This window comes from Aotus nancymaae, unplaced genomic scaffold (assembly GCF_030222135.1).
Source record: "Aotus nancymaae isolate 86718 unplaced genomic scaffold, 86718_ANA_hifiasm-v0.15.2.pri h1tg000058l, whole genome shotgun sequence".
Taxonomy (NCBI): domain Eukaryota; kingdom Metazoa; phylum Chordata; class Mammalia; order Primates; family Aotidae; genus Aotus; species Aotus nancymaae.
In genome coordinates this window covers 44,279,344-44,305,063 of record NW_026988472.1, presented here as the reverse complement: position 1 = coordinate 44,305,063, position 25,720 = coordinate 44,279,344, and the positions used below count along the sequence as shown (strand labels likewise).

General features: G+C 36.0%; 1 protein-coding gene across 3 annotated transcripts in view; it reads left to right on the top strand.

Moving 5' to 3' along the window:
- The first annotated feature begins 2,380 nt into the window (after positions 1 to 2,380).
- Positions 2,381 to 25,720, top strand: part of GLRA2 (glycine receptor alpha 2) — a 210,667-nt gene continuing 187,327 nt past the window's right edge. Inside the window, exons 1-3 of one of the 3 annotated variants that reach the window (XM_012434894.2) lie at positions 2,381 to 2,438; positions 2,875 to 3,052; positions 5,157 to 5,290. In XM_012434894.2, coding sequence (XP_012290317.1) covers positions 2,985 to 3,052; positions 5,157 to 5,290 — 202 coding nt within the window. In that variant the 5' untranslated portion in view covers positions 2,381 to 2,438; positions 2,875 to 2,984. Of the gene's footprint in view, positions 2,439 to 2,465; positions 3,053 to 4,098; positions 4,119 to 5,156; positions 5,291 to 25,720 lie in introns of those variants that run through there. The other 2 variants (XM_012434899.3, XM_012434908.2) reach the window with 2 other exon arrangements.

Sequence of the window (25,720 nt, the reverse complement as noted above, 5' to 3'; positions counted from 1 at the left end):
CTGGATATATAGGTCTGGGTAGAAATATACCTTTCTGTGTCATGTGTATAAAATATAATGGAAGTTAAATTACCATAATATTGTCTAAGCGAGTGTAGTGTGAGAAGAAGAGACAGCCTAGAATATAGCCTTTAGGAAATCCAACTTTTATAGGCCAGGTAGAGGAGGATATCCCTGCCAAGAAGACAGAGGCAATCCAGGAGTGCACTGTGTCACAGGGTCAATAGAGGGAAGTGTTTCAAGAAGGAAGAAAAGGCCAATGACATTAGGTACCATGGAAATGTCAAGTAAGATGAGAACAAAAAAAATGTCTTTTGGACTTAGTTACAAGAAATTCACTGGCAGACTTAGAGCTGTTTCTGTGGATTGATAGGGCTGGAATCCAAATTCAGGAGAGCTGAGAAGTAAAATGAGGAGGCTAAACTAAATCCTCTCTAATGTCCCTTACAACTCTACAATAATATAATGCTGTGATTTCATGCTGCCAGCCAGTCTCCTTTTGTCACAGATTTCCTTACTCATCCTACTCCTGGTTAATAACACAACTCTTGTTAAAAGAAATGATTTACAAAGACTATATTACTTTAGGCATCATTACAACCTTAAACAAATTCAAGACAAATCATTTTCTTCTATCTTTATACCTATATTTTCTTTTGGAAAGAATCTTGGACACAAAAAAACTTGTACTGTTTTTCCATGTCGAACCAATTGGAGAAATGTTTCCAGGAATTGATTTTATTTTTTTGGGTCAGCACTGCAGGGATAAAATCAGGTCTAGAGTTTCCATGTGGATGAATTTGGAAGTGAACAAATTTGAAGCTGCAGTCAGGGATGTCTCACACTACATCATACTGTTTTTCTTTTAAACTGAATCATTTTCTCTAGGCTTTGAAAGTTAAGAAAACACATTTGAAGAATTGATTCTGTATGTAAGTAGAATGCTTGGGCACTACTGAATTTCATCTAAAAAGAGATTCCTATATGTTCACTGTCTTAGCGGGATAGAAATCTTATGAAAAGGCATATAGACTCTTGTTACTGTAAGTGTGATCTGTGGACAAGCAGCATCAACTTCAGCTAGGAACTTGTTAGAAATGCAGAATCTGAGGCCCCACCCCAGACCTTCTGGATCATAATCTGCATTTCAGTAAGATCCTCTGGTGATTTATATTAACATTAAAAGGTAAAAAGAACTTGCCATTTTTTTTTCTCAAATCTACTTCTTAAAAACATAGAATTCATTGTTACTTTACTATAATATTTAAACTAATCCAAAGTTAGTCATTTATGGAATAAAAATTAATCGTTATTTTGTTTTAAAATTAAGACCTACAATAAAGTGCATAGGTGACTAACAAGGAATATTTAACAAAAAGTAGATTACTCATCTAGCTTATGGTAGGACATGCATTTTTCATTCCCCCTTCTCAGGAGCTGCTAATTATCTGCATTGTACTATCTACTCTTCCTCTTTTTTATTAATAATAATATTTGTAATTTTAATTTAAAATAGCAGGGTTATCTGCCATAGTTTCGTATGGACTTAACTTCCACTATTTTCAGTCCCTTTATCCAATTTAGGAGAATAGCATATGCACTTTATTACATGACTGTTCCTAGTGATTAACATCTGGAATAGGCAGATGAACTGAACTCCCAGTCTCACTTTTCTTTGCTTCGTTTCTAACATGGAATCCGGCTCTAACCTTTAACCAGGGCAAAAAAAGATTGCTACTGCCCCCTGCCGGCCCATTGTCTCTTTTCCTTTCCAACAAATCTGTGACTTGAGGATGCCCGAGGATTTTGAGCCACTAAAGAAAGCTCATTTGGAAGGGGCTTTCCCTAGTAGAGAGGTAGAGAGATCCTTTGGGAATAGGCGGCTAAAATCAAATGAAAACATTAAAAAGGCGAGGAAGGCATAAAGGACTTCTAAATTATCGATCTTCATGAACCTTATTCTGCACACGGGCTTCTCTATGCCAAAGAAATGTCCCCTTCTCTTCAGCACAGGACTCCACTTTTTGCCTCCGGCTTCCACTGACAAAGAGTGACCTGTCCACACCCTTACTATAATTTCAGTACTCTGAATCCTGTTCTCTGTTTCCCTCAATTTCGTTTCCCCACAATTACACCTTATTCCCTTCTCTTTTCTGCTTCAGGCTCCCGTCCCGCCCACCCACGGACAGGCTAGCATTTCTCGGAGCTCAGACCCCACCTCCCTCACTCTCTCCGTCTCCTGACCTCTGTTCTCTTCTTGCCGTCATCGCACCCCCTTCAGTACCCCCTCACTGAACGGCCAGTCACTCTTTGCTTCTGAACAGCAGGCATATCCCCTCTTGAATGCTTCTCCCGGACCCCCGCCCCAAGCGACTGAAAAAGGAAACATGCGCACTTCAGAGCTTGGAGCTGTCCGAGTGCTGAAATTTATAGGCTGGGTAAGATCACGTCTCCGTCTCTTTCTATAGCCCTCATTCCAGCACAGGATCTCAGCAATTTTTTCCTCTTCTCCCCACCCACTCCAGCGCACAAAGTCCTTTCTTCTCCCTCATTTACAACTTCTTTTTAAAAGGGAACATTTTCTAGAAAAAGGGCTTTGCTAAACAGAAAAGATATAAAACAAAAGCCACAGCTACACGACTTCCAGCATGGCATTGTCACCAGCCCCCTTTGCATGGTGATGCGATTAAGGTAGCAGCATTTTTATTATTCACGAAAAGCAGCTGAGGGATTCATCAGTTCTGAGGCTTTGTCTTTCTTGGGTTAACTGATGGTCCCAAGCCTCAGTTTGACCTGACCATGATGCCCAAGATTGGCACTTTTTCTTTTTTCTCTGCAAACTGTACAAAACCAAATCTCTCTTTGATTTTAAAGGAAACTAGATTCCTGCCAGATTTTGAATCTGGACAATAAATAGATACTTTGTCCTAACATCTTTCTGGAATCATTTCGGGATATTTTCCACAAGCAACACAGAAACAGGAATGAACCGGCAGCTAGTGAACATTTTGACAGCCTTGTTTGCATTTTTCTTAGCGACAAACCACTTCAGGTAGGTGAAACGACTTTGCATGTTGGTATTTAAATTGTTTAAAAGAGAATGTGTCATACAATTGTTATCTATTTCTCTGTGCCCTGGACTATATTATTTTGATTTTATAGAGGAAAGTTAGATATCTTTTGTTCATTTAAAAAGCCTAATAATAGTGGGAGGGTGGTAAATTTTCACAAAAGCAAGTTTTATGATGCATAGCCGCACTCTGTGCAATTCAACACAAATTTTCACAGCCAATGTGATATTAAGGTAGTCTGATAAGTTGCATACTCTTTACAATTCTATGTAAGGGTGATATTTTTGCTTTCAAATTTTTCTGAAAGTGATTTAAAGGGATTATTTGGTATAGTCTTTTTCATATGATAAAATGATTGTATTAATTTGGCAGAAGCATGCTTATTTTAGATAAAATATAAAAGGTCCCTAATTCTCAGCCAACTTGGGACTTCTATTATATTTCAGAAACTAGAAATGTACTATGAGAACTACAATTCAGGAATTTTCTTGAAATATCAAAAATCTCTTTATGCTACTATATTCAATCTGTTTGGAAATTGATTGCCTACCAAAATTAAATTAATATGACGTATTTGTATTTATGTACATATAAGAAATTGAGCATGCATAATTAAAACAAGTGAGAAATTACTATTTTCATGCTTGCATTTTCTACATAATTTACTAGTTGTCGAATCAGTTGATACCTCAAAATATCAAATCATTACCAGTAAGTTAAATAGTCATTCAATAACAGGGGTTCTAAGACTCCACAGAGATAGGAGATGCTCTTAACAACAAAGTACAGGACTCTAAATTTAATTTTCACTAAATATTATGGCATTTTTTCACAGAACCAAGATAAATGGAACACATAGTAATAATGCTATGAATACTGGGAAAACCCACTATGTTCCTTTCAGGTTTACACCTCCTACTATGATTAAGAAAAAATATAGGCTGGTTTTTGTTAGAATCATCATCATCATCATCATCATCATCCTCACCACCACCACATGATAATCAAATAATATTTGATTAATCAGATGAATCTGCATATGAGAAAGTGAGTATTTATGTATGATTGTATCAATTTTTAACTCCTACAAAATATTTATATCATCTTTGCACTTACTTTGAATATCCCTTCTTTGAAAAACTGGCAAAAATGTGTTATTTTCTTAGCGATAGAATTAATAAGACTATTTGTTAAACTATTGAAAGCAAAGCTTGTAAAATATATACTTTAGGGAAGAAATTTCAGTTAACCACTATGTATAGTGAAAGAATTTTGCTACAAACCAAATATGCCCTTTTTAATAAGCTCTTTATTACTTTTAACAGGAAAATGAAAATCTGAGAATTTTTTCACTGAATTTTAGTGTTTTGGTAAAAAAGGCAAAATGATTTAGAAGTGTGTTTTTATTAATATTTTTAAGAGTCAACAATTTAAATGCTCGTATATAAATAACTGATAAAATAATAGAAGACACAGACATGCTCATTGTTGACCTATTTTAAAATGAAATTAAATGTTCAAATGAAGGTTCTCTTTTAGATATCACATTGAAAAATAGTAATAGTTGATGGCTGGATTAGAACTAGCAGGTGGTAAAATAAGCAATGAAATAATGTTTGTTCTGCCCATATTATTATATATTTCTTATAAAAGGTAGAAGACTTATATTTAGGTCTGAAATGCTGAAACAATTTTTTGAGGCATAGAGAAGTGATTTTAAGACAATCACTTGAATTTTTTAAATTATCTCATTTCTCTAACAACTCTAGATAGAAATAGTTTTAACTATATCTACATAAAATCTACAATCTAAAACTAAATACATTGTCTTTTCTCAAACATCTTATGGTTAAAGTTTGGAGATGTAGGAGATGTGATTCAGGATTTATAGTTCTCATCATTAAAAGTTAACTTTAGAACCATGTACAAGTTCAGAAGTTGGCCAAAAAGTCTGGATTTTTCTAGTTTTCTTCATACTAACATATCAAATATCTTTACCAAAATGTAATGTTAAAAATGCAGTGAGCATTCGTTCTCAAGGGATGAAAATGAAAGCACTGCTAAAAGAGTTAATGATGTGTTTAGGGCGGCTTTCTGCAAAGACCATGACTCCAGGTCTGGAAAACAACCTTCACAGACCCTATCTCCTTCCGATTTCTTGGACAAGTTAATGGGAAGGACATCAGGATATGATGCAAGAATCAGGCCAAATTTTAAAGGTAGGTTCCCCTTAAACTTATGTTAAGCCTTTGAGAAATCTTCTAGATGTTTGAATAGTTAACTCTGAAAAACATTTCCAGGGCTTTTAATTATAAAATGAAAATGACAATTATAGTGTTCTTTTGCATTAGTTACTGACATTTACATTTTGCTCGTCGCTTGCCACATTTGAAAACTTTCGTTGTTTGTGTTCTATTTCATGAATAAAACTAGTGTCATAAATTCTGGCCATAATCCCTGCTTTTTCTTAAGTGGAAGTGTGGCTGAAAGTGAATACAGAGCAAGTGATAGACTTGACATCCTTGAATATCTACCAGGACGCATGCAAGTTTCAATGGTTACGCCAAAATATTTGGTTTTGATTTTAAATACCTACATCAAAGTGGAGTTTAAATCTCTATAAAATACGCCACTTCACATACTTCCAGGACTCTTTAATTTTTAGACTTTGTAAGAAGAGGTTCTAATTTTTCATTCCCTTTTGTTTAAGCATTCTCATTATTTGAAATTGTTTCTTTGAAATCAACAAAGAAGATCACATAATTGTACAGTGCACATGTCAAAGATGGTGGATACTTTCTTTGTTCAATTAGAAGCAAACCAGTGTTTTTGTTTTTATTTGTTGAACATTACAAAAATATAGTTAATAGTCTCTAGAAATGCTTTTTAAATATATTTAGTTTAATTTTATTCTGAATCGGGAAATAACTAATAAGAACCAATGATTAATAATTGAATCATGTTGATGCTTTAATTTTTAAATACATAGTTTAAGTGACATTGTCTTTTATCTTGTAATGAAATTTAACATAAGGCATTGTGAGGTGTTTATAACATTTTGTAAACGGAGAAACTTATAATGTTCTTGACATTATGTAGCAGTTCATGCACTGTGTTAATTTTGTTTATTAGCAATTTAATTACACACTTTTCTTCAGTGTTGATTAATTTTTATTATTGAAAAATATAAGCATAAAACTGAATTCTAAATTCATTTCTTCTTTAAATGTTACACCTCTGAATATACCTAGCTATGGGCACATTTTATAAAGAAATATGTCAGAATTTTGGTGAAACAGTATTTTTTAGGTATCCCCAAGAGAGACAACTGAATTACATTCAGAGATCAATTTTTCTGAGAAAAAAAAATTTTCATGTTCATCCCATTTCTTAATTTTGTGGTCATTGCTTTGGAAGTCAATATCTGAAATAAAATCTTGTGAGTAACAAACTAAGAACCAGCTTTCAATGGGATTGCTCATTCATATATTTACCCGCTAAGCCACTCAATAACTTTTGAGTTTGGACTATCTGCAAAATACTAACTGTTGGGTGCTTTGTAAACATGGGAGATGAAACAGTTTAGGTGCTTCTATTAAAAATTTTAGTGGAGGGAGTAGATGTTACATGAATACTTTTAATATTAGATAGAAATAGGAAAATACCATTATTAAGTATAGATAAATTGCTACAGGATTCCAACAAATGGAAAGATAATTTCCTATTAAGATATTCATGGAAGGCTTTATAGAGAAGGTCCAGAGATGGAAAATTGTTTCGAGTTTACAAGCATCTTGTTTCATAGCTATTATTCATTTCTTTCCAGAAATACTTTTTCAAAAGGGCAGAAAAGTACAAAGGGTAATAAAACAAACACCCATGTTGACATTGCTACTTTAAGTGACCACAGAAGAATGAGCTATCATTTCCACGTCCATTTTTTTCCTGGTTCTTCTGGGGATATCACCTTAGGGAAATGACATTTATCATGGTTCCAAAGGATAAATAAATGAGGAGAATGTCAGGTTCAGCCAAGTGTGGCCATGTTTTCTTTGATCTATCTACTAATTAAAAGCCTAAGTACAGGGTATTTTAATGACTTATAAAAAAGAAATGGGGTGGATATCACTGAAGACTCTACATTAATGGGCTTCATTGAGTTTTATCTCCCTCTCCCTTTAACTCTCCACTTCAATAAACCACTGCTACCTCTTCATAAAATTTATTTACATAGGCCATTTATATCAGCTCAATTACCTGACCTATCCCAGAGTTCTCTTCGTTTAGGGGAGCTTGATTATTTCTGGATTTCAAACTCTTCCCATTATTTTAGACTGAAATCATTTTTCTTGATGTTCCCATGGAATTTTATATGTCTAATATGATCTTTCTACATATTTATATTTTATCTATCTACTCCCACACCACATCTGAGAGGGCAGGGAAGTACCTTGTTTTATATATACATACATAAAATATTGGTAATGTAGGTAAAATAAGTTATCTTTTTCTCCAGGATAAGGAAATTAGAAACAAGACAGAGAGGAAAAGCTGGATAAATTATGAAGATTAGTGCTTCCAACTAGTTGTTGTAGTAGAATGTGAGGGTGGTAACTTTTGAGAGACCAGCCAGTATTCACAGTGGCAAGCAAAGATGATCTTAGCTTAGGTGGAGAGAAGGAAAGAAAAGACATAGATAATAGGGAACTTGTAACATGGAGGAGGCTTACACAAACACTGTAATACTTGCCATAGTTGATTTGCAATGTATCAATGAGGACTTTAATAAGTAGGTAGAAATGAAAGGAGATTAGGAAATGTGATTGAATATAGAATAGTGACAGTTTCCCTGTAAATGCGAAAAAGCAGTTGACTGTGATAACTATAAACATGATGGTGATGATGATATTGACAATTAAAATAATGGTGACTGATAAGAAGACAGAAGGGCAAAATTTGACCACCAGAATAAAATCAAGAGCCAAGGGCCGGGCGCGGTGGCTCAAGCCTGTAATCCCAGCACTTTGGGAGGCCGAGGCGGGCGGATCACGAGGTCAAGAGATCGAGACCATCCTGGTCAACATGGTGAAACCCCGTCTCTACTAATACAAAAAATTAGCTGGGCACGGTGGCGCGTGCCTGTAATCCCAGCTACTCAGGAGGCTGAGGCAGGAGAATTGCCTGAACCCAGGAGGCGGAGATTGCGGTGAGCCGAGATCGCGCCATTGCGCTCCAGCCTGGGTATCAAGAGCGAAACTCCGTCTCAAAAAAAAAAAAAAAAAAAAAAAAAAAAAAAAAAAAAAAAATCAAGAGCCAAATATGTGCCATTGAGGTAAATGGAATGGTTATTCTAGAATTCTTATTAAATATTAGCATATTTCTCTGTTTTCCTTGCTGCCATGCATTGGCAAGGGAAAAAGAAATGCATAAGTGTAATTTTTCTTATTGGAAGGAATTTTTCCTGTATCCTTCAAGTCAGTAAAATATTGCATGTCTATTCCATATCCCTGATGGGCTTTGAAAGATGTCACAATGGGCATATATATAAGGAAAATGGATGTAAGCTAGAAAAGATAACCAGAAATGATTCAGACTTAGAGTTTGTAATTGAGAGACATTCTTAGCAACTATAGGGAAAAAATAGCTTTTCTGATGTGTTGAAGCACAAGTGTATAAACAAAGTCATGAGTCAGAGTTGCCAATTGAATTTCATCTGTAAGATCCATAAAGACCTGTTTCAGATCTTATCAAAACATACTTTTCAAAATCCTCAATTCAGATAAAAACACAAGCTATGTCCATTCACAATTACCTGGTTCTGAAACCATGGTAAATGTTGATTCTATATCAAGAGATGAGCCTCTTTTCAATCACTTGGGTGATTTGTCTCATTTTATGTTGAATTATCATAGTGTTATTCCATCATTCTATCAGATATTCTTCTGTCAGTATTATTATATCTTGAAAATGCCACATTAAACATTAGGCTTTTAATGAAATGTTCAAATCTGGGCAAAATGCATTAGTTCTGTTTCTTTCTTCTTGAAACAAAGCTTTTTTCTATTTTAATGAAATTTTCTTTGAAAATAAAATTAACTTAGAGTTATATCCTAATTTTCATCCCAATGTGAATAAATATATTTCACTATAACATTCTTTTTAGGATGGGATCTAGAGTAGATAATGCCAGGAGATAATTATTCATTCCACTTCTTTGTGCCTGCCATGCACACTATTTTTTCCCACATCTAGAGACCTAAGTTGGAAAGTATAATGTGTGACATTAAAACCTACATTTGCATGAAATATGTTTTTCTGCAATTTCCAAAGACTTAGCAGCTCAAGAGGTGTTTCAGGTATCATAGATCCACTTCCATTAAACCAGAGGTCTTCAGATTTTGCCCCTTGAAAATAATCCTGTCTGTAGCCAAGTGGAGCTAAAGTTCAAATGTTGTGAATACCAACCCCTGTAGAAGGTGCTTGAGCACAAGTGTCCAGCAGGGACACTTGGAAAGGGTGCTTCTTTTAGTTAATGATAATGCAACCCCAGCATCGCCATTTCTTTGATCAGCCTAGTGGGCATCAGACATTACTATGGATCCTGAGAAAAATGAGCAAAATGCTTGCAAGTATCAGAAGCATTGTGCTTGAGTGCAGAAAGTAGCAGAAGCCTCAAGGCACCTGAAAAGGTAACTTCATGGTCATGCTGACATTGTGGTTTTATTAGGAAATATAGATAGTATTTGGTTCAATTATAAATCACCTTGGAAGTGATTATGGAATTACTGGATTATCTGCTTGACAGTTACCTTCTTCACAGAAGAATTCGTATTCTCCCTTAATTCTAGGTATCCCTTAATTAATCAAGAGGCTTGAGGTAAATCACTTTAATTGCTGAGATGAAAAAAAGCCCTAATAGTGCTAAGCTCACATTGAAACATATGAGAGTCATTGTTAGAAAGTATACAGAAAAATGAGTTTTCAGGTGTCTGTGAATGTCAAGCATGAGTCAGAGTTGTCAATTATAAAACTTTTAAAATGATATGAATATAGCATATGATTTTTTGAGACACTATCTTTTAATTATGAAAGCAGTCATTTTAAAATGGCCTAGAACTAAGCCCAATTCTGAGACAGCTGACACTCCCATTAGGGAAATTACTCTTGGCTGAATACATAGGCTATAGTTATCAGTGGGAACCATTCATTGAAGAAATTAAAGGACAACTAAGGGAAAATCAAAAGAAGGAAAGGAAGAATAGATTTATTTTAGGATAAATTACTATAAATTATAATGTAATTTATAATAATGTGTCTATATATATACACAATGCTGTGTTTGTATATGCAATAGAGTGTCCCTAAAAGATACACAAGCGAATGGAAATATCAGATGCTTCTGAGAAGGGGACTGGATGCCAGGGAGACAGGGGTAGGAAGGAAAGTTACTTCTCTCTGTGTGCTTCTTGAATGCTGATCATTACATGTATTTCCAATTCAAAGGGGCAATTAATTGTTAAGTACTTCTAAAGAGGTAAAGCTGAAGGGAGCTCCTCTCTTGGGTAGTATGGCCCATGGTGGCAGATTAGAGTCAATGTCACTCTTACTTTAAGTGCAGTAACATGCATGTGGCCTGATTTCAATAGTGCCCAAGCCCTTGAAAGAAATCCCTTGCCCAATAACTATTTTAACCTAGCTTGCTACTATAATGGCTAAAATTACAACACTGTTGCTTCTGTTCTTGGATTAAAGATTTTATCTCATATTAAAACCACATGATGGAAATGACAGTAAGCCCAATTAGTCATTTATTCCATAATTTGAATGAGAGTATTTGGTTGTAGTCTGGCACTGGGGAAGAATACTGATGGTGCAAGGCTTTATAGAATAAGACAATAGGGGGAAAAGGTTATTGAAAGGAAAGGCTGGGAGTAACAAAGGGGAACATATATGACAGTTTCATTCGGAGATGATATTGATGAAGATTTTCGAACATCCAAAAATCACTGGGTGTGTCACAATGTATTATACAAATGTGTTGGTTGGTGTTCATACAGCTTTTGCATGCTGTATAAACACCAACCAACACATTTGTATGTACTAGGCTCCTACTATGGGCCCACAAGGTTTTTCAGGAATTTGAAGTGGCATCAAGAGGGCATCTACAGAATTCTAATTCACCCTGGTAAAGCATATTCCAATAAGTTTGTCAGCATGTCTTTCATTCCAAGATGACAGCGTAGTATAGTGGAAAAAGCCCTGAACTTGGATCCAGAAGACCTAGATTAGGTTTATGTCCTGGTTCAGCCATTTTTGAGAAAAGGTGTCTTCACTGTCTGTGCCTCAGGTTTTCTTCTGCCTTTACCTACCTCATTTGGATTGTACTAAGGATCAAATGATATCATGAGTGTTAATTATTTGTTTTCCACTGTTACTATTATACAGATAATTTGAATTATTGCAATTCCTTCGTTTTTATTTTATAGCCAACACTTACTTTGTATTGTGAAAGCTTGATCTTCATGATGATTAGGTCCTCACAGCTGCTTGATTTTCTAAATGGAAAGAAACAAGTTAGAGAAATTCTGGCAACTTAGATTCCTACCAGAGTAACCATAATGTAGATGTCATATGCCTCAGTTGGTTTTCCTTTTATTAGTTCATTGGGAAAATTTCCAACCTGAAATGGCTATTTCATATTCCTAAATATAAAACAAAGAGGGAACCATTTGTGGGAAGGAATATCTTTAACCATTCAAATCCCATGCCTGATTATTTTCTTAGACTCATTTTTTCAAATAAACCAAGTAAGAGACATAGAACAAATTTCACCTAGTCCTATAAAGGAGGACCTTCAAGTTAACTGAAGATAATATGACTGCCGTTTCTGATGTATTTTCTTGTCTAGTTACTGTTAGTTGCAAGGTTCATTGCATAATAGTGCTGAATTGATTTCTTGTTTTAAAATAAGCATTTAAAAGAGAGCATTTTGTCTCACAACATGGCAGGTTAAGAGTACCAGAAATGGAAGCCCATAATTTAGTCTTTGAGAAAGTACTGGATTGCTCCTTGGTTGATTCTGGGTGACCCCGTATCCTTAATTTTCATTAATGAATGAACTTAAAATTTTATCCTGAGTTTATAAAGCTTACTGATCCTCCATGTCCTGAAGGATAAATCAGTCAATTTTGCTGATAATCTGAGGCTTCGTTTAGAAAAAGCTAATGGCATCAATATTCAGGTCTCTTGGTACTTAATGAATGGAGAGTATAATGTGTTCAGTTGGGGCAGTTAGGTTTAGAGTGAGAAAAAATAGTCATTAGTTTGTTCTTGATGTTGTTGGATATTTTTCTTGTTGTGTTGCATCACACACTTTGGAAAAGGATCTTAAAAATAGAAATATGTCCGACCAAGCTTCAGTAACAAGGTCTTTGGAAGCCTTCTGGGCTTCCTTTGGAATTAATGCCTAGGAGGCTGTCCTGACTATTGCATGAAGCATTTGCTCATTGACTATTTTCCTGAGTGGGCTACTCTGAACACTTATGACTGATTACAGACACTTTCAGCCATGCAGAAGCCACTAAAGGAAGCATATGAGCAAAAGGCATAGGCCTTAAATGGATATTCTAAAGTGTGTAGTACATATAAGAACAAAGTCAGTATGTTACTCACTTGGAGTCTAGTTTGGTGAGCCAACCAAAGTGATTTTGAGGCAAATACAGGAGAGAAACTAGACCCTCTCTTACACTCATGCTATGGCTTGTGTACCCAACATTCTATTATTAATATAATACACCAAATGGTGGCTCTCTACACTCATTCAAAGGGGCAAAATGAATTCTGGATTCAGTAAAAGTATGAAAAGTCCATAGGCAATTATCTTTTGAGAAAAGGCATCTTCACCTATCTGTGAAGTATGTATATGACTGAATAAGATTTGTTTTCTATTTTTTCTTTTTTCTGATGAGGGTGGAACATATTTTCTTGTGGAGAAAAAAAGCCCTACTTGCCTATGCACTGTCAAAGCAATAGGATAAATTTGTGACAAGGAAGCATAAATGTGAGCACAAAAAATTACATCTTTATATTTGAGTCTAAACACACAGTTCATTTGTTAATTCTCTTAATAAGTAATTAGTGACTAGTCATGACATGCCAGGCGCCATTGTTAGGTGCTAAGTATACAGTAGTAAATAGAAATTTAAGCTTTAAAATGTCAGTTCTCACTATTACTATCTCACTTCAATAAAAATTGGAATATAATTTGTAGGTTAAATACTGTATTATCTAGGATCTTTGCAGGAAAGAGACTACAAATATCTATGGTGTAAAAGAAAAAACAACCCTTAAAGGGAGAGTGTAGTATTCTGGGACTATCAACAGTAGACCTGAAGAAGCAAGGGAGGGACTGATTACCAGAACCTGGTGAAGGCAGTTATATAGAAGGGTCGCCTAATAAAACCTGTGGAGCAATGTAGTCAATTTGTGCTATCCTAGCAGGGAGTAAGCCTGGGAATAAATATCTAGACCTTACTCTCCTCCTGTGGGACCCTTTCATTAGCCAGATTCAGCTAACAGAGAGCAAGGGAGCCCATTAATACAAACACTGAAGGACAGCTTCTAGGGTACAGAGAATAGAAGAGAAGAGAGGGGGTGGGGTGGGGGAATGGAAGACAACCAGCACAAATGTCAACCTATGAGCAAACTCACCCCTCACCATTCAGGTGGTTGAGCAGACATCTCCAACACCGATGACAAATTTAGTAAGCATTCCTTTATCAGTCTGGATAAAAGCAGAGAAGAGAGAGAAATATAGTGTAATGTGATTGTTCTGTCTCCTATATGGAAGAGGTGCAATAAATGGACTGGTGTATGTGTGTGTGTGAGAGAAAGAGAAAAGGAAGGAAGCAGGGAGGGTGCGAGGTGGGGGAGGAGAGGGAGGGGTACTAGAAATAAAGGGGGAGAGATAGGAAGAGATGGGGGAAAGGGAGGAAAAGAGCAAGGGAGAGAGAAAGGAAGGAAGAAAGAAAAAGATCTTCCTGTGGAGCATGTGAAAATAATAGTTTCCTTTCTGTCTGATTTAATATATTTGCTAATATTAATGTGCTTGTCCCTACAGTAATTCCCTCCAGGCTCCCCAAACCAGGTGTTGTAGGTTTAGATTCGAGTGTAAGATTTAATGCCAAGTCTCTTTGGGGCAGCATTTTTGAGATAAATTCTTTCCCTTCATGCTCTTTTGTTCTGCATAGACCTGAAAAAAGAGTGTTAGAAGAGACGATTGGGTAAAGGGTTAAAAAGGCATGAAGACCAGGGGCAGAGTAGTGTACATTTCCAGGAAATGGAGAGTTCTAGGAATAGTTGCTCATTTCCCACTCCTTGGCTGGTTTGATTATCACACTTGAAATACAGCTACTTATCTTGGCAATTCTGCTACTTTAGGAAAAGTCCAGGACTACTTTACTACACAATGTTTTTTTCATTTTTAAAACACAAATGTACATAAAAGGTAATATAACGTATCTTCTTCTAATTTATTTGCATTTAAATACTTCAAGCTGTTGATTTCTAAGGACCACTTCATGACCAACAAGACAATCAAGATTTATTTTACAACACTTTCTATTAGAAAAAGCATTTTGCCCATTCCCTACCACCCAAATAGATGTATTTAGAAAACAAGGGAATCTGTTTATTTATATTTGAACCCCAAAGTCTCTGAAAAGTGAGTGAGGCACACATTTGACAAACCACACTTTAACAACTCAAGTTAGATGATGTAATTCAGGATAATTTATGAATATAATGTATGGTGCTCACAGTGGATTTCTTATATTCTACTTTTTCCTTTGAATTAACTCTGGTTTATTACATGAGCTTTGTATGTAGTATGCCAAATCAAAGGATTTAGGATTTAATACTAAAACAAATTAGCAACCAACCAGATGTGTTTCTCAAGCCACATTTTTCAGACCTGCTTCAGAACCACCTGAGAGTCTGGTTAAAAATGCAAATCCTGGGCCCTACACCACTCCATCTACAAAATATATGGATAATGGGATCTTGGAATATTCATTTTGTCAACTTAAAACAAATCTATAAATTTGGAAAAGGAAAGGAGATTTTATTTCTTGTAAAGTGTTACAGCCTGCAAAGTGGCCATCCTGCAGACTGGGAAGCATGTCTTTGACCAACACCAGAGACAGGTACTTCAAAGGAGGAGGGGCTGGCTAAACATATATATTCAACAGGTTACAGAAGGCTATGAATATTCACAAAGGTGGTTCTGATGCATGTGTATAAAGCAAGCATGCATGTAACATACAACCCATGTTCACTTTGTTAACATTTAAATGTATTACAATTAGGGCCTATATGTCAAAAGGCCTTTTTAGGACACAAAGGCATGCAAAAGTGATCTCTGTAAACCAGCTAGAATCATCAGTCCATGGTTGGTGGTGGTCTTCTTATTAGGAGACAGTTACTGAAATGAGTCTTGTGTCTGGTCAAAGCTGTAGTTATAATTGGTGGAACGGGGGATCATTTAGTCAGCATCTGTGAATTGGATGAGTTATAATTGTTTTAATATTGCTTATCTTTAGGCCAGTGCTTATTTAACTGCTAGAGAAGAAAAACAAAAAACACCTTGTGGCAGTTCGATCATAGTTTGTTCTTTAAGTGTAGGGATGCATGACTTACCCCTTGCCTAGCATGGTTTTAGGTCCTATATATAATTTGGTATCTCATTGCCACAAAGAGTCTGTTCTGTCAGTCTTATGATCTCTATTTTAACATTAATGCTGGTCAGTTGTTGTGTCTAAACCCCAAAAGAGAGGAGGTATAATGAGTTGTGTCTAACCTCCTGTCCCATTGTGGCTGGTAACTCAATTTTAAGGTTTTTCTGGAGTTACCTTGGCTACAAGAGGATCCATTCAGTCAGTAGGGGCTTAGGATTTTGTTTTAAGTTTACAACTTTAACAAAGTCTTTACTCCCTACAGGTTAAGACCTACAGGACTAGAATAAGAAATTTTTTGCCCTTATATCAGAAGGATGATACCTTCTTTATAGTATTTTTCCCAAGATCATATATGCCCATATTATTTTACCAAATGAGGGTGGAAAATTCCACAAGAGAAAAAAATATCTAAATTGAGACTCATGAGATCTGGTTTTAACTCCAGTTTTCACATTTATGACCTGGAGTATGCCACTTAACCTCTCTGGGATTCACTCTTGTCATCTGCAAACTACAGGACTTAGAACAAGATGTCTCTCTATTTCATTTCTAACTTTCATGGTCCCTGGTTCTAATAGTCTAAATTAATATTTGCGTATGTCCTTTTGTAAATTGTTGACTCACCCACAGAACTTGGATGTATCCCATCTTCCTAGATAATAAGTTTCCTCTCTGGGAAATTATTAATTCTGTCCAGCATTTTTCACAGTTGTCTCTGCCTTATTTCAACTCCCAGTATTTCAAGAATTGTTATTGCAGGGAAGACCCTGGAAACTTATGAGGAGGTCACTGAAGAAATAAGCTATTACAATTTTTTCCTTGCTCTTGGTTTGGAGGTAGCAAATTCATGTACAAAGAAAGCCTGCTTCTGGGAAATGTAGCTACCAAGTTTATGTAATTCAGCATCTGGCCAAAGATGTTTCCCAAAACACTAGTCATGTGAAATGTTCTTTCTAATATAAGTTTTTAAATGTAAAATAAGTATAGGAAATTAGGCAAAATATCCTCTGAGAGAGATCAAATATCCATTAGCATATTAAAAAGGTGTGAGAAAATATGTAGTAAAAATAAATACACAAATAAATATTTAACAAACTTTTACACAGGGGTTTGCCCGATATTCACGTGATCACAGATTCCTTATAATAAGTAATATCCTGGAGAACTGGTGTTTTATGAATACTTTGGAAAATGTAGTCTTGGTAAAATCCAGAAATCTAAACAAATTTTGCCATGAAAATAGATGATGATGATGGGAAACTTAAATATACATAAAATATAATAATTTGCTAGAAAGAGAATATTCATAAGACTGAGAAGGCCCTGGTATTCAGTAAATGAGGCTTTCATTTTGATACATGGTCAACATTAGCATCATGATGCCACAAGAGAATTACTCTACAAGTTAGAATATTATTGCGGTATACTTTTCTCCTGCTTCATCTACATGAATAAACAAACGGTGACATTTTGAAAAGCATAGAGAAAAGAAATTAGTCAATACATCAGAATGCTTTGATCTAATAATCGCCTTCTGTTTCAGTCTTTATGATTTACAAAAGCCGAGTGACAAATATACATTTACACAAGTAACCTTTAACCTTGAACTAGAGACATTTCTTCAGCAGGATATGATAAAGTCTCATACCTGTATGAAGAATTTTCTTCTGGATTGCCATCTTCTTTTCCGTGCAGCTTTCAAAAATGGGTAAATATTGTATGTGTGCAATCTCCACTCATTTGCTGAGAATATTTTTTCCATCACTTCCTTGGAATGAAATTTTTAAAATTTAAATCTATACTAAAAATCTCATTTAAAATTGAAATTTTGCAATATGTATCTTAAATAACTTGTGCAGATTTAAGATTAACTTCCTATTTATTAGTATTAAGACATATTCCAAGTTTCTCTGCTTAAAAATGATAATGTTTAATATACTTCAATATATAAATTCCTAGGAAAAACTATTGAAAATTATTTTCAGTGAAGATGGATACAGAAAATGAAACACCTTTGAAATATCACTAAATGCTTGGGGAAAGGATGATTATATATAGATATTCTTAAATATATGCTTAACTTTTAAATTACTAGTTCCTCCCCCATGCTTTCTCTGAGAGTGTTTGTCAAGTAAGCAAGTATGATTTTTTTCTTCCTTCTTTTCACTCCAGGCTCTTAGCAAGAGATAAATAACAGAGTAGGGGTAGTGAAATAGTGAGGCCACCTCAGACTTAATCAGTGGCTCCTAATTCATGTCATTTATTTTACACACAAGGTGAAAACACATTGATGATGAAGCCCCTACCCATTCTCTATCAAACTAATCCTTTATTTGAGACAAAGTATCCACAGTGATGACATTAGCATTGCTAGTATTCCACTGCACAGCCCATAGGTAATGGAATACCAATTGGCTTAGTGCATTTTGTGTTGCTCTGACAGAATACCACAGACTGGGGAATTGATGAAGAGTGGAGATTTATTTCTTACAGTTCTGGAGGCTCGGGAGTCCAAGGCTGAGGAGCCTGCATCTTGTGAGGGCCTTCTTGCTGCATCTTTCCATGGCAGAAAGTAGAAGGGCAAGAGAGCGTAAGGAGGAAGGGGAAGGGGACTGAATTCACCCTTTTATCAGGAAGCCATTCGAATGAGAACTAACATACTCCCATGACAATGACATTAATCCATTCATGAGAGCACAGCGTTCATGACCTAATCACCTCTTAAAGGTATCACCTCTCAACATTATTGAACTGGGGATTAAATTTTCAACACATGAATATTGGGGAGCACATTAAAACCATAGTACTGATTAAGTTTGTCTTTTGATTGAGGTCGGCAGTATTAGATACACTGCATCTTGAAGAAAAACTGAATGAAGTTTAACTATGAAGAAGTTACTTGGGCATGCACACATTTGCTTATTTGTCTTCAAATTTTGTTTTATATAGACTGAGTGCCTGACTTAGATCCTTTGTTATAATTTGCTCTGAGGGTCAACAGCTTCTCCATTTCCAAGGGACAGATGGTGTCATTGGATATTCGGAATGGGAAGATGGCTTTGCTGAATTATTAGTTACAGAAGTCAAGGAATATGAACAAGAGGATAAGATTTTCTGTGGAATCCTGAGATTTTCTTCCCAAAGGAAGTATATACAGTGTCTTCTCAAAATATAAAAATTTAAGACATCATCCCTGTTTGAAAGGAAATGTTACATATGCTCAGGGTCATGCCTTGTGAGTAGGAAGCCTGGCACTGAAAATTTCACTTTTTTCAGAGGACTATTTAAATAGATGAATGCCACTCTACCTGTTTTCTCCAAAATTTAAGGTCACAGTTTGACAATAAGTTTCCTGTACTATTCAGTATTTATTTTATCTAAAATATTACCATTTCATTTCCTAGAATTCATGCCCACTCTGTACTCAGTGGCATGCTTGACGTGATCTTTATCAAACTAATCCTGTATTATCAGACATATTTTCTCTAGCTCTCCCAACATAAAAGGAATTATCCACAGTCTGGAATATGTGTTCCTTTTATTTCCCCCAAGTTTCTGACTCACGTTTGTTTATCGTGTACATATGCTTCATGTAAGTGCATCGTTTAATCAAATATTCTGAGCTAATATTCCCACTTAAAACCCAGCAGGCGGCTTCCTGTTTCATAGATTTCCTGAATGCCAATGAAGTTCATAACATGCAGGGCTTTCCGCAGAGTGTATGAATTTGTGACTTGGGGCAGATATCCTAAAGCCCATTAAAAAAAAAAAGGATTTCCTTGGCAAAAGAATACACTTATCTCAAGGAGAAAACTCCATGATTCTACTTGTCAACCAGCTCTGCAAATAGGATAATTATACACATGGGATTTTTTTAATGCCTGCAGTTGAAACTGGGTTTGCAAATGGCTCCTGGGTAAAAAGTCTTCTATAGCACCCTTACCTCCCAAATGAGTTCATTTGAGAGGTGCCAATGTATAGTTAACAGCACTGTAGCTTGGGTGAAGGAAGCTTTGTGAAGCTCAGTAAGAGTGGATTGACATGTGAAGCTTTCATGATTGAGTTATTCCTTCATCATAGGGCCTCTCTCATTCCCCCACAGATTGAAAAGAATATAATTATTACATAAGAATTTGGAGCCATGTGCTAACAATATGTGCCATAATAAATTGTGCATAAAGTCTCAAGCAGGTACCCTTTCAGTGTCTAACTTTTCATATAAATGCCAGAATAAATTATCTGCTTCAGTGATAGAGTGATGCACTTGAGGGTATTAACAAAAAGTGTCCATCAGTGACATCATGTAAGATGCCATATACATCACAGACTGACACCTTCAAAAAGTATTATCAACTTTTGTTGGGTGATGTGGCAGGTGCAAAGAAGGCAAAGAAATAAAGAGGGGATAATAAATAGATCCTAAAGGAAAGCTTAGATCAGAAATAAACTCCTGTACTTTTTTTAGAAAATCCATAGTGCAGCTGCTCTGCGGTGCCTGATTGGCTATATCTTTATCTGAATGCACAGAAAAAGCAAGCTGAGCTGTCACCCAAGGGAGTGCAGAGCTCAAAATACTAGTATCCTTGATATTGTAGGTCTCTCATGACCCTTGAAACTCTCCTAGGCCTTCTCATCACTTTTGGATAAAGTCCATACACTTGCACGTGGCAAACAAAGGTCTTTATGTTTAGGTTCTTTACTACATCTGTCTGAGGTTGAGTTTCTAAGAAGCAGACCCTGTGTGAAAGAGATTTATTAAGAATAAGCAATCAGGGGACACATATAAGTGAGTGAGTTAGGAAATCAGACGAGGAAGTGGGAAAGTCAAGCAAGCATCAATATTGTCAATTTCAGCATCTTCATTCCACATCTCTAGCCTCGATCCCCATTTGCCATTCCTCAACGCTTTTATTTCTGGTGCTTGGCACTTGCATTTCTTTCTACCATGCCTGCCTTTCCAGCAGCTTACTCTCTACTCAGAATTTAGGTTAATGTCATTTCCTCTAGAAAGCCTCTCTTAAACTACCAATCCCAACCTTTCTTGCATGCTCAGTCTAGAGTGTATCTTGTGATTAGCTGCTTCTCTATTTCTTTCCATCCTAGACTAGTTCAAGAAGGCTATGATTGAGCTTATCTCATTCTACATCGTACTTCCAACACTTGACAGTAGGTAGGTAGTCAATAGACATTTATCACATGAATTTAAAAATTGATAATAGTAATCTTTAATCTCAGAATCCATACCAGTGCAAACTTGAATATAAGAACTGAGCTAAGTTATTAAGTTATCTGCTAATAATTGTGATACACTTAAAATTCATGAAGTCCTTTCCTATGTATTATCTCATTTGACTCCTCATTTCATTTTCTTTAATATAAAACAGCCAGAATTTTATCATTCTTGTTAATTAAGGGGAAGAAAATGTTATTCTGCTGCCAAATAGGACTTGGACAAACACTGCCTTTCCTTATATATAACCTAGGATGGAGGGGTGTATAAGTCATTAGAAAATGACAACAGAGATACTCACTATCCATCTGCAATCCTTTACTGAATATATTTGTAACATAGTTGTTCCCCTTTCTTTCTTTTTTTTTTTTGAGACAGAGTTTCTCTCTTGTTACCCAGGCTGGAGTGCAATGGCGCGATCTCGGCTCACCGCAACCTCTGCCTCCTGGGTTCGGGCAATTCTCCTGCCTCAGCCTCCTGAGTAGCTGGGATTACAGGCATGTGTCACCATGCCCAGCTAATTTTTTGTATTTTTAGTAGAGACGGGGTTTCACCATGTTGACCAGGATGGTCTCGATCTCTTGACCTCGTGATCCACCCGCCTCGGCCTCCCAAAGTGCTGGGATTACAGGCGTGCACTGCGCCCGGTCCCAGTTGTTCCCCTTTCTTTTAAAGGTTGAATTGAATTAATCTTTGAAGCCCCAGGTTTTTGTAGGTTTTTGAAGCCCCTGTTTATCTAGGAACTTAATAAATATTTAATGTTGAGTAAGTGGATTTATTCACATGTAGACATATATCACACATTTATTATGCATATGACACTGCACTAAGCACAAAGTAAAGGGTGATTCAAAGGAGAATTGTTAACTTGCTAGCATTCTAACCTACAACTTTACTATCCCATCTCCTTCTATTTTACCAGTATTCCAGAACCAATATCCTATTTATAAAAAGTTTTCTTTTCCATGCCTAATACCATGCCTAATAGATGCCATGAATAGTGGCATCTAACTTATCCAAATAGAATCCCTGGCCTAAGGCACTCTCCTGCTCAGTGTCTGCAGTGTTCAGTAAATAAAACCTAATGCATACAAATCATACATGTTGTTAATATTGGACATACTTGGATTGCCAGGAGGTTCTGACTGCAAAAATAATATCAGGTTCACTTCATGGTTATAGCCCATACTTCCTTCCAACCAGTGAGTCTGTGATTGGACATCTTCTAAAATTCTACTTTTGATCCCTCATCTTCCAGCTTTACAAAAAATTGAAGAGTAGTTGTCAAGGTACAGCATTCTCCCAGATTATGAGACAGTGAATCAAAAATCTTTACAAAAGACTAGGGTGGCTACCTGAGGTATTCACTAATAGTGATGACCTTTATATTTCTGTAGGAGGCCCTTGAAACATGAGAACTCAGTCTACAAAGGAGGAAAAAGAAGTACCTCTAGGCTTTATAAAAGAGGAGATTACTTGAATTTGGTCTTGAGAGACAAGTAGGTGTTCAGTGAATGAAAAGGGGAATTTCAGATAGCGAACTGTCCATGTCTGGAAAGAACATTGCTAGTTTGGGGTATAATAAAAAATGAGTATATCCAGAGGAAGTAAAAGGGAGAAATCATAAGATGATGAGGCTACAGAATAAAGTTATTTAAGGCCAGAGTGTAAAGAAAATTACTGAGGCATAGATTTAACCACAGGTAACAGGAAAGCAATCAAGGTTTTTAAGCAGAAAAGGTGCATAATTACATATGGTTTCTAAGGAGATAACTCAAGATACCTTTCAAAGGATATATGAAAAAGTAAGGGACAAGGGTGCTAGGACAATCACCCACAAAAGAGAGATGATGAAGGTTTGGGCTTAGGGAGTGGCAATAGGTTAGAAAGCAGGGGTTAGAAAGCAGGGCAAGATTCACAGGTTTATTCACAATAAACTTAAGGTGAAATTGCATCAGATAAGATGGAGAGGGTACAATAGAAAGAGTAATGTTTGACTCAAGGTTCCATTTCGAGCAACTAAGCAGACAGTGATTTTGTTTATTCATGTAAGGGACATATGATGATATCTAATCTACAGTTGAAAATGTCAATTTTGAGCCAAGAACAGATACCAGCACTATAAATGTAAGAATAGTAGTCATAGAATGACACTATTAGCTAAGATCACCCAGCGAGAATGTATAGAATAAATATAGAAGATGAATAAGAATAGGATTTCCATGGGCATGAACATTGAAAGAATAAGAGGAAGAGAAGGACTCAACAAGGGATACAGAGAAAGAGTGGTTGGAAAATCTGAAGGAGAACCAGAAAGAGATGTAGTCATTGAGGGACTTCTGCAGATGAGGAAAGCAACCATGACATGTGCAGCAGGAATGTTGAATAGAAAGAGCAAGAGAAAGAAGTCACTGGATTTGACCAGTGACATTTTTGACGTTAGCAAGGTCAATTTCCCTAGAGTGGTGATACAAAAGCCTATATTGAGTTGGTAGAGTAAATGAGATATGACGAAGTAGGGAAAAGTAAGATTTATCATTTAAAAGATTGATGCCAAAGAGAAAGAGAGGGATTGTATATTAGATTACAGAGTTTGAGGGAAGGGAGTTTTATTTTTAATTAAGATGAGAAGGGTACATTTGTAGAATAAAGGAAAAGGAGATTGAAAGTACAAGTGAGATAGAGGATAATTAATGGAGCAGCTCTGGAAGGGGCAGCAAGAATCAATCTCATAAGGTAGATGAAGAGATTATCCTTGCACTGAAGGAGAAATACTATTTCCTTACTCTGATAATAAGTTTTACAGGTGGAAGGGAAGGTAGTCAGATAAGTTCACATCACATCCAATGATCACTATTTTCTTGGTGAAGTAGTATTCTGTCATCTGCCCTAGAGGGGCTGCTCCCACAAGCATGGGCTGGTCCTGGGCATAGTCACCATGAAGCTAAAAAAGAGCACCAGGCCCTTGATGCTTTGACATCTGCCATCTTTGACACCAGGACAGACCAGCAAGACTCAAAAAGCATTTAAAAATTTTAAATGCATCATGAAAACAGACTTTTCTAAAAATACATACATACACTTCTCAGTTGGCTTATTGAGTAGGAAGATATTTTATGTATTTCAAACATAGGTCCCAGAAGATCAAGCCAGAATTGTGCACAATTCTCAGACAAAAGATGAACAGAAGTAAAGGGACTCAGTATCCAAGTTGTCCATCAGCTCACTTCTTAGTCAGTGCTTTATTCCTCATTGCACCCATGCATATATTTCACACCATTTTCATTGTAGGAACCCAGATATTGTTAATAATAACATTGTTGGTTTACATTAATGAGTCTTTATTTTGTGTCAAGCATTTAAGCACTTTGCGTACTAACTTACTTAATCCTTCCAATATCCTTATAGAGGTTATTATCATACATGTTATTATCCCTATTTTACAGCTAAGAAAATGGAACAGAAAGCTTATTTGGTTGCTTATGGTCACACAGCTAGTAAGGGTGCAGAAGTGGCTTTTGATTCCAGGCAGTCTAGCATGAGTCTGCCCTCAATACTATTAGTGGGACAGTAAAAACCTTAAAGTTTTGTGTTGTTATACACCAAGCCTATAATCATTTCTTAATTATAGCCATGCTAGGGGCTTGTGAGTCTGGAGATGTGCCTAAGGGTGTGTTTATTATTTAACTTTACAGTCTCAGATTTGAGCACATTAATAATCTTCCATAAATATTTGATGAATAATCAAATGAATGCACAAAGATGATTTCTCTCCAATCACCCAACAGATTTCTGTTTGGGATGTATTGTAACTGGATTGTAGATCATGGGGTGGAGGTGTGGTAGAGAACGGTTGGTGGCTAAGGAAAGCAGAAGAGACAGGGACTACTGCCTCCATGTGCTACATATGATATGATTTTGTATGTGACTAATGGCATTTTGTAAACATTTTTGACATCTTCCAGTACAAACTTGTGATGTACTGAACATATTTTAAGAAAATGTTATGATATACCAAAAACATGCCCTTCCATATGACATTTTATCTAGTCCTATAGTCTGCTTCCAAATAGTGTTTTTCTCTGGGCCCTAGGAATGCTTTCATTTAACAATCTCAAATCGTATGGGCATAGTGAGAGAAAACTGTAAGTCTGAGACAAGAAGTCTATAATTTATTCTCTTTATTATTACTTTCCAACACATATGAAAAGCCCAAGCTTGCTCAGGAAATAGGATAGGGAAAAATTCGAGGGCTGCTTGCTGGGATGATGTTTCTTCAGACCTAGGGAGACTGCTGTCTGAAATAATATACTTGTTATTTTCTTAAGCAGAGGAAGTACTTGCTGCTTATGTTCAAATTCAAGTTAACTTTGTAGCAAGGTAAAAATTAATCGCAAAGTATTTATGAGGGACATTTATGATGTGCCTAATATATAGCAACTTTGAGAACTCACAGGAACAGTGACAGGCAACTTTTGTACTTTAGCAATGAATCATCTTCCTTAGCAAATGAAATAACAGACATAAAACAAGTCTGAGCAACAGAAGCCAACTCCTGTCTATATAATTGTACAACTACATATGAAATTTATGTCATTAGAAGTTTTGAATAAGAGGAATTGATAATGGCTGAAGCGTAAGAAAGAAGTGGAAAATGAGGTGAAGACTTGGAGTATGGGTGGGGT